This window comes from Cupressus sempervirens, chromosome 2 (assembly GCF_028749045.1).
Source record: "Cupressus sempervirens isolate cs-2001-9-10 chromosome 2, ASM2874904v1, whole genome shotgun sequence".
NCBI lineage: Eukaryota > Viridiplantae > Streptophyta > Pinopsida > Cupressales > Cupressaceae > Cupressus > Cupressus sempervirens.
Window position 1 is genome coordinate 103933449 of NC_143119.1, and position 9175 is coordinate 103942623.

The following is a 9175-nucleotide window of genomic DNA, read 5'->3' on the forward strand; positions in this document are numbered from 1 at the left end:
AAAACAAGCATACATATGGCAAACTTGGTCATTCCTTAAATATCACAACAAATTAGAGAAGCATGAGAAAGAAATATCTAAGCCATACTTGAAACACTAATATGAAGTGTTTGGAGGAAGCCTGCTAAAAATGTTGTACGTCAGTTCTATATTAGAAAACATAGTAGTCAAAGCTCACTTCTTCCATATTTTGTACTGTTAAAAAATTGTAATTGTGATGAATGCATTTATTACTTGGAAAATTAAGATCTGGTGCTGTCATTGTTTCTCAACAAAATAATAATACCAGAACAAATCAAAATCATACCAAACATGAAAGAACTGCTGCCACCACTTGTTAATTTTTATGAAACCACAATAAGTCTGAACCCACAGTCCTCACACCAGCATTATAAAACAAAGAAGGCTATGAGCCTTCAAAATGGCATGTAGAACCTACATGGTATTTTTCATATACAATTCAAATAATGATTCATAAATAAGGTCAAGGGAGAGGTACAATAAGGCATGCGAACCTCAAAGCACATGCAAAAACAAAATGATATTCAGGGAGAAGCCCTGAATGTAAGACCTTCCAGACAGCTTTTGCCCTAACTACTGGTTATTGCTGATCTTCATCCAAGAAACTTTCAATGCCTCCAAAGCAACCAAAATTGAAGAGCTGATTAGATGAGATCCAATCATTTATGCCAAGTGCAGTATATTACTTTTGTTGCAAATGTGAATAGTTAACTGTACAATGCTGCCAAATGCAGAGGGGCCATTGGGCTGTTCCTGAACCATGGAAATTTGCATTAGCTAATTCATCACGCTCATCATCCAAATTTAAGAAATTGATGTTCTGGGCTGCTGCAACTGACCAGTTTTAACTCGGCACTAATTACATCTTGCTTTAGAATTAAAAGCCAATCAACAAAGAAAAACTTGATTTTTATAGCGTACCAGGTAAGGCAAGCATCAAGAATACCAAGACCCTTGAACATAAATAAGCAGCCATCTATCTCCACGATGTTTGCTTCACAGGTCTGTTGTCCCAGCCTCCTCCTTCAGGCTCCTTTCTCTTTAAAGATTCAACCGGTTCTGATTGGCGCAAGGCTCTGAAATACTGCTCATCGATGGGAAAGGGGTTCCCAAAAGCAGGCATCTGCCTCAATGTGGCCCTCTCATCTCTGGGATTTACATCTGCGAGCTCTGTTGCATCAGTTCTATATAAATCCCAAGCTACTTCAGGCTCCTTTCTCTTCTGAGGGTCAGGTGGGTCTACTGACTGCCGTTGAACTCTGATTTTTGGTTCAAAAGGAAATGAAGTAGGGAAAACAGGAGTTTGCCGCATGGAAGTTCTATCTTCTCGAACATCTGCATCAATATGCTCGGGCCCTGAATTCAAATCAAAACTAGGCCCATTCAAATCTAAGCTTGGTCTAGGCCAGATCCCATTGCTGCTCACTGCAGCTCCAATTTCAGAAAATCCTTGCAAATAAGATCTGGAAGGGGATGATGCATGGATTGCACCAGACGTCAGAAATGGAGGAGCCATTGGAGCATATGAAGCGGGACCTGATGAATCCAAGAAAGAAGTTGTAGCTGTAAAGGGTGCAGAAGTAAATCCAAAGTTATATTGAGGAGGATATTGAAGGGAAGATGTTGGCGGAATTGAGTAAGGGAGGGCTGAGGCAGTGGGCGAGAGAGACTCAGCCGTTGGCCTGTACATCTCAGGGTGGAACGGTGGAAGGCTTTGACCTTGTCCTACATTGAAAAAAGCAGGTGACATGGATGCTGAAAAAGGATTATCTTGCCTTACTTGTGCTAAAGCCGGAATAAGAGGTGAAGTAAATGTGCTGCCTAGTTGATTCCAAGGAGGAGGTAAACTGACCATTTCACTGCCCATTTTGAAACCGGTAAAAGGCAGATTTCCGTAGCCAGGAATCCATGAATTCCTGCGTGGATCGCCAAGATCAGCTGTGGTTGTATCATCCACACCTGCCCCAGCATTCAAGTCAAAGTCATGTTTAATGATCTTGCTTCTTTTAGCCGAACTGTGCCCCTCATTATTTGCTAATTCTGAGGCCAAAACTGCTCCATTTTCTTCACTCTCGTCAAGGCGATTGAGGTCAAGATCAAGCCTTGAACTTGACAAATTCTTCGCTATTTGGTTAGGTTTGCTAGCCTCATCTGTCGGCTCTTCCTCTGCAATATTGAGATCAAAATCAAACAAAGGCCGAGCTGGCTTGGAAACTGATGCAGATGGTACATGGGCCGTGGTGCTTTCAGCTGCATTTTGGCAGCTCTCTTGGATCTTTCGTGGCTCAGCTGGGCGAAAAGCACTTGTTGCAGCAGAACCTTTCCAACCTAGCTCACCTTTTCCCTGAAGCACGCTAGGTGGTGGAATAATGCCACTCAAGCTAGAAGAATTGATAGGATGAAAAGGAACTGGCGTTATAGGAATAGAAGCAATGGGGTAAGAAACTGCAGTAATTGTCTCATGCGGACTTTCCTCTAAATGAATTCCTTCATTCAAGTCAAACCGAAGCTTTCCCGGAGCTTCCAAATAAGAAGATAAATCAGCCTTCACGGTTTCTTTTGTTTCAGCAGCAGCGAAGAAAGATGAATTTTGCATCTGACCAGTACGCATAGAGTTTTTAGGTTCATTGGATGAACTTGATTCTCGTAACCTCTCATCCAAATCTTCAGTGCCCAAACTTTTAATTGGTCTACCCTCAAATGACGATTGAGTGCATGCATCTTCTGCTTCTTTGTCCTCGGAGCAATTCATCTTTACCTCCTTCACTCCCATGTAGCTTTTTTTATCACCAGCATCATCTTTGTCACCATTCTTCTGATCTATGGATTCCCATGCATGTCTTTCAGAAACTGGATTGTCTGCTGATGGCACAGCCTTCTTCTGCCCCAAGTTTGTTGCCATCTTATCATCACTCCCAAGAGAGACTTTCACGTAGTTTTCCATTTCTTCCTTCACTTCCATCTGCATTGTTGCTTCCTTTGCCACCTGCATTGCTACTTCAATTGCATCTTCACCAGGGATCTCACGGGCAGACTCCTTCGGAATGCTGTTAGCACCAATTATCTTTTCACCCACTTCTCCTGATTTTCCACAAATCTCAAGACCGGCAGAAGAAGCATCGACCATGGAGGCAGTACCGCTCTTGGCATGCAACAGTGTTTCCTTCTCCTCAACCCCATTGCCCTCGGGATGACTGAAATCTTTAGACTTGTGTCCTACAACTTCATTTTCATTGCTTCTACCATCGCCTAATGATCTACCAGACGGAGATCTAGGTTTCGTTTCACTAGGCAAGCAACAAGTTCTTTCAGATTTCCCTCCAGAGGATTTCGTCTCAGAGGAATTCCCTTCACATGTTTTCAAATTTTCGTCCGAGTGCCCAAAATCTGTATCAAGTGCTCCTGCAGAAATTCCCAAGTTTGGTGTACCTTCAATAGAGCCCGGTTTGAGATAATTACAATTGCCCTGAGCGTCTTTTACATCAGTTTCTGGCGCTACTTCAATCCTCCCAGAGTTTTCAGTGATACCACTCATAGGTGAATTTTCTGAATCGGTCAAGCAAGCTGTCCTTGCACCCTGATGCTGATTTTCAGAGTCTTTGGCATTCCTCTGTTCCTCAAATGCTGCTAAAGCTGCATTTGCCTCAATCCTCAGATTTTCATCTGCGGCAATAGAAGCTAAAAGACTGATCCCCGCATTAACATCCTCAGTCCCACATCCATTTGATCTCGAACTATTATTCTTGGACGGCTCATGAATCATTTCATTTGCTTGCTGACCTCCTTGAAATTGGTGGCTTTTCTTATAATCCAGTGTACAGCACTCGGTGGAACTAAATGACATGTAAGATTCAGATGAGTGACAATCCATTTCAATTCTTCTCTTGGGCACCTCTGCATGCTTTTCAACATCGTCGTGTCTAGATGAAGTTTTCGTATTGGGATTCTCCATGGGAGCAGTATTCTGCAACCTACTCTTTCTGTCTTTTAATTCCAGAGTCCTTTCTACAACGTTTGAAGATGAGTCTTTGCTAGAGGGTACAGCCGCATCTGCGAGTGAACTGCTAAGAGAACTCCTAGCATTATTGGGAATCCTCAAAATAAGCCTTTGATTGTTCCCGCCCGCTTCAACCTTTATGGACTCATTTGATATTTTTTCAGGGGCAGGTACAGCAGCCTTTTTGTCTATGCCCGCACTACCGCTTCTGGAAAGCGGCTTCCCTAACCCACTTTCCTTAGACCCAGCATTTGCTCCTTTACTAGTTGTATGGGATCTTGAATTTCCTCCCTTTGCGTTTCCACCATTACTGACGGAACCCTTTGAATCTTCTTTCCAGTTGGTTGCTGCATTTTTCGTAGGGGCTGATGACCACAAAACACCATTATTTAATGGCTGACTGGAATTGCTGCTCCTCTCGTCAGGAACAGATAGGCCGTCAGCTTCTCCGGGTGGGCTGTTGCTTAATTGTACCCTAGAAGGACTCTCTTTGTTTGAGGCTCCTCCGCTGGTGGAAAGAGCCGTCCCACCCTTTTTCACATACATCGCAGCCTCTCCCATGCTCGAACTGTTGGCAGTATTGGTATTTTTCACAACGTTACCAAAAGCTCCGGAGCTTCTCAGATTTGCATCCAAAGAGCCTCCATTCTTTACGGCGCTAGCTGAATCCTTGGGCATCATTGGCTTGTAGGGGCGACAAATATCCTGCTTGGATCCAGACTTTGATTCTTCTGATTGCTTCATTTCTGCGTGTACTCTTTTCTTCCAAGCCTCCACCAATTTTTTAGCCTTCCTGTGAATCTTTGAGTCTGCGTGACTTCTTAAATTCCTCACCGATTTACCGGCATTGGAGGTTTTCAATGCATCCAAATCCACGGGCAGCTTCTCCAAAGCCTGAAGTAAGGTCAAAATCAAATCATCTACGGTCCTATCGCCTTCGTCTGAGATTCCACCGTCTCCAAGTTTTCCCTTGTGGGCATCTTGGAGCCAGTCATTCAGTAAAGATAACCCTCCCAGGTCGACAAATTTCTTTAAACAATCATCCCGAACCGTAGAACTAATCACGGCTGCAAGAGAGGTTCTCCTCAGTGCAACATCTTTCAACTTCCTGGAGCTTTTATTCAGATCTTGTTGCATAAGCAAGTACAACTCATCAACTGCAGAGAAGTTGACGAGACCCCCATCCTTGTCGACGAGGCTACTGATTTCCGGAGGCTCGGAAGAATGCTTTTTTTTGGATGAATCAACGCTCTTGTCACTCCTGTCCCTTTTCTTGGTTCTCCCAGAGGCAGAATATGCCGGGCTCGGGGGATGTTCGGGGTTAGACTTCGACCTGCTTAAAGGGCTTGCTGAGCGCCCTCCAGTTTGCACAGATGACTGCATTTCAGGTTCTCTTCCTTAGCTTCACCGACTACAAATTTGATAATTCTAGATCCTAGTATCTGATACATGAAAAACCCAAAGACTTGTTAGCCGAATCAATAAACTAGAATTCAGGAAAAAAAAACCCATAAAACATAAAAGTAAGATGGATTACTAGATTCTTTCACACACAAAGCAGAGAGATCCAAAAAAAAAAGGTCATAACCTCCCCAGGGCTTGAGAAATTTTGAAAAATAGAGTAATCAAACGAGAGATCAAGAGAAAGCCATGGCCTTGGTCCAAAGAAATTTCACCATACAGAGCAACCAAACAGATCAGGGCCTAAACAAGTTTTGCCATAGATAACTACCAAACAGATCAAGAGAATATCAATACTTTGGACGAATAAACGCTAACGATAAGATCAACGAAATTTATCAGACTTATATTATGTGCTTCCATCAGAAAAAGAAAACGAATGTCAAGTCTATCATGCGACGCAGATTCAATCTATAATCAAACTGTGCCAAAACTAGGGAAATCCACATGTCCACATAACCACCCTGTAGAAAACGAAAGATTCAAGGCCAGGACCAGAAGAAAAAGGAACAAACCAAATCAATCACATGTGATTTTAATTAATCAGCAACGAAGGCAAGCTAAGTGCACACCGCGGTGATTTAACCATATAATCACTAAAAATCTTAAATATGCCAACGGCTGTGCTTGCTGCTTGCAATGATAAGATTAAACAAAAACAGAGAAAGCGCTATAGATAGTCCTTACAACCAGAGATCCATAGGTTTCATAGATGTGAAAAACAGATACAATCCACACAACAAGAGTTAGCCAAAATTCTACACCCAAATTGATTTGAGGTTCGCGCTCAGCGAAAGAACAAAAGGGACAGGCTACCACCACCAGATTCGTAATCCGGTACTTATAAGAAAACAATCAGTGACAAACGATTACATGTTTGATTTGCTGCAAAAAGGAAAATTGCATACACGGATATTGTCCAAAACACTCGAGGCTTGCTACCGTGGGATTTTTTGCAAAAATAAAGACTAAAAAATCTTAAGATCTTACGGCAGTCTTTGAAAATCAGGACCCAACTATAACATAAGCGCTAAAGCTCGGATCTCAGGCACTAATTTCACAGATTTGCAAAAGCCCAGGCATAAACACAAAAAAGTCGGATCACAGTAATACGAATCAGGCCATAAACTTAACCCAGTCAGCGCTCATAATAAAGGGGCAGATGAACATCCTCAGCTACTCTGCCAAAACAATTACGCTTATCAGCAGGGCAAAGGTGGCTTGGCATCGAGCGATTCTGCAACACACAAACAAGAGATCAGCCCTAAAACATCTCGAAGTTGTTTGACCTTAAAACCGCAAAAACCGTCATAGGCATGGGAGACGAAAACGAGCGATTCTGCAACACACAAACAAGAGATCAGCCCTAAAACATCTCGAAGTTGTTTGACCTTAAAACCGCAAAAACCGTCATAGGCATGGGAGACGAAAAATAAACCCCCAAAAACAACGATTGAACGTATCCACAGGGGGAATAAACTATGGACATCGCTGAAATCACCAGCTCAGAGAAACCCACTTCTGAAATCACTCAGAAGCCATCCAACGGCCATGTCCGATGAGACCACCGAAGAGATCAAACATGAAAACCTCTCAAAACACCAAAGAACGGGCATGATAAGGCAAACCCACAAAATCAATCATGTAAATCACTCAAATCACCAAAAAAATCAGCCATATTCAACAAAACACAAAGGCAATCACCGAGAACGGAACAAAAAACCTAGATCACAGCCACCCACAAGCCAAAGTCACATTGCAAACCCAAACAAACCGATTCGCCGATCGCAAAGAGCCCTAAAGCTTATAAAACCAAACAAACCTAAAAGATGAAAAATCAATCCAAACCGGAAAAGCCATTTTTCATTTTTTTCCCTTTCAGGAAGGAATCAAGTTATCACCATGCTATAAGCCTTGACTCCGAATGCCGCTACTCCAGAAATCTGCCTCCTTGCTGTTCCAAAAACACCCTCTGATCTAAAACTCATCCCTCATAATCCTCTCAGACATCCCAAACCCAGAAAAGGGAGAAAAGTTTGCCTTGCGCCTTCAAAAGGGAACGAGATCCCCTCCTCTCAAATCTCGATGACCCCAAATTCGCAATTGTATTCTTCTGACTAATGCATTTGGCCCTTTTCCCTAATTTCAACCACTACAACCCCAACGAAGAATCTCATGCCTTGATCATCAATCGTCCAGCCATAATGCGATGCACTCACCCAACAAACAAAAACAAAAACAAAAACCACGAAAAGCAAAATTCTCTCCTTTCCCCTTCCTCCTCTTTTTGGGGGACCCGGATTTCGATTGACCTCCTTAAAGTTGTCACCATTTTATTATTTCCCCCAGTCAATTTCAGTCCTTTTCCAATACTAGCCATTCATGCATCATCATCTGCAGCTCCCTATCCGGCCTCCCACCTTAACCGGTGAGCAGGTTAGACCTGTAGCAGTTTGAAAATCCGTTGGTCAATGTTATAACTAGTAAACAAGATTTTTTTGTGTCTGCGTGGACCAGATTGTGCACTGCAGGCCCGCATGAATATGCCCCGGCATATTCGCAGTTGTACTCGTGCATATGCGCCTATTGCCTTGCTAAATATCAAACCGCCCACTCAAACTTAATAATTAATGATCCCACATTCATAGGAAGAACTGGTAAATATAATCCTTGATGTCCGGGCTTCGGTGAACGGTTTCGCCTGTTGAACGACGACTATAAATACTTTGAACGTGCTGATCCTGCATTTAGTTTTTGTTGGGAACATTTGTCAACGAAGCCCACCAAAATAACACAAATGTAAGTGTCGCCCCATATATGATAGGGAATTTTGTATATTTGTAAGAATGTCTTAACATCATCGTAAAGCATTGCTATGTCTAAGGGGATTTTTAAAACTAAGAGTGGAAACAATATAGGTATTGGATTGTGATGATTTCTTTTATGATATATTATTGAATTAAATTAATTGATTTATGTTTCATGTGTAATGGTTCATAAAAATTAGTCTTTAATAAAGAATGAATGGATCAAGGCTAGCAATGGCCTTCCTCGGAGTTCACCCATCTTAGTATGACTCTAACTCAAGCACGCTTAATCATGGAGTTTTTGTTGCAATATTGAGTAGAATGAGTGAATTTGTATAAGCAATGAATCAATATGGTTGTTTTAGTATATGGCTTGGATAAGTAGCGTTTAGGTATAGTTGTTTAAATTCTCTATGTGAGATTTTAATATGTTATTGTCGTGTCGTGTCCTTGTTCTGTGATTTCATTATTGTGTTGTGCCCTTGTGATCTATGTGCCCTTGCTTTGTGATTTCATTATCGTGTCATGCCCTTGTGATCTACGTGCCCTTGCTCTACGATTTTCTTCAAGGGCGAGAAGAGGTACATATGTAAAAAAAAAAATTGTTTCCTTGTAAAAATGTGTGTCTTTATATTTCCTTCTAAACATGTATCTCTTTATATATTCAGATATATCTTTTTCAAGTTGCTTATTACATATATGATCCAATTGCATACATATTCTAGAATCCAAATGATAAAACAATAAAACTCACTCAACCCGTGCTAAGTGACTTACCTCAAGATCCTGCACAGAAATAATGCAGACCACGAAAATTGGTCGAGTTCGCAAGAAATTTTACAAAACATATCATAGTAGATATTTTTAGAAAGAAACAAGCCATGACTAA

At 41.8% G+C, this 9175-nt stretch overlaps 1 protein-coding gene across 3 annotated transcripts; it reads right to left on the minus strand.

Annotated features, from left to right (window-relative positions):
• Positions 1-313: 313 nt before the first annotated feature.
• On the minus strand, positions 314-7787 carry LOC149571258 (uncharacterized). Of its 3 annotated transcripts, none has more exons than XR_016359789.1 (3): positions 7381-7787; positions 943-5460; positions 314-768 (listed from the first exon to the last, which is right to left on the minus strand). XR_016359789.1 is itself a non-coding variant. In XM_089812816.1 (2 exons), the coding sequence occupies exon 2, from the start codon at positions 5399-5401 to the stop codon at positions 998-1000; it is 4404 nt and encodes a 1467-aa protein (XP_089668942.1). In that variant the 5' UTR covers positions 5402-5460; positions 7381-7787; the 3' UTR covers positions 314-997. The 3 variants fall into 3 exon arrangements, 1 of the variants encoding a protein (XP_089668942.1); XR_016359788.1 differs by having other exon boundaries at positions 314-774; positions 7381-7786; XM_089812816.1 differs by having other exon boundaries at positions 314-5460.
• Between the last annotated feature and the right edge of the window lie 1388 nt (positions 7788-9175).

Excerpts from the sequence above, each read along its gene's own strand:
- LOC149571258 (XM_089812816.1), bottom strand. The coding sequence starts at position 5,401 with ATGCAGTCATCTGTGCAAACTGGAGGGCGCTCAGCAAGCCCTTTAAGC.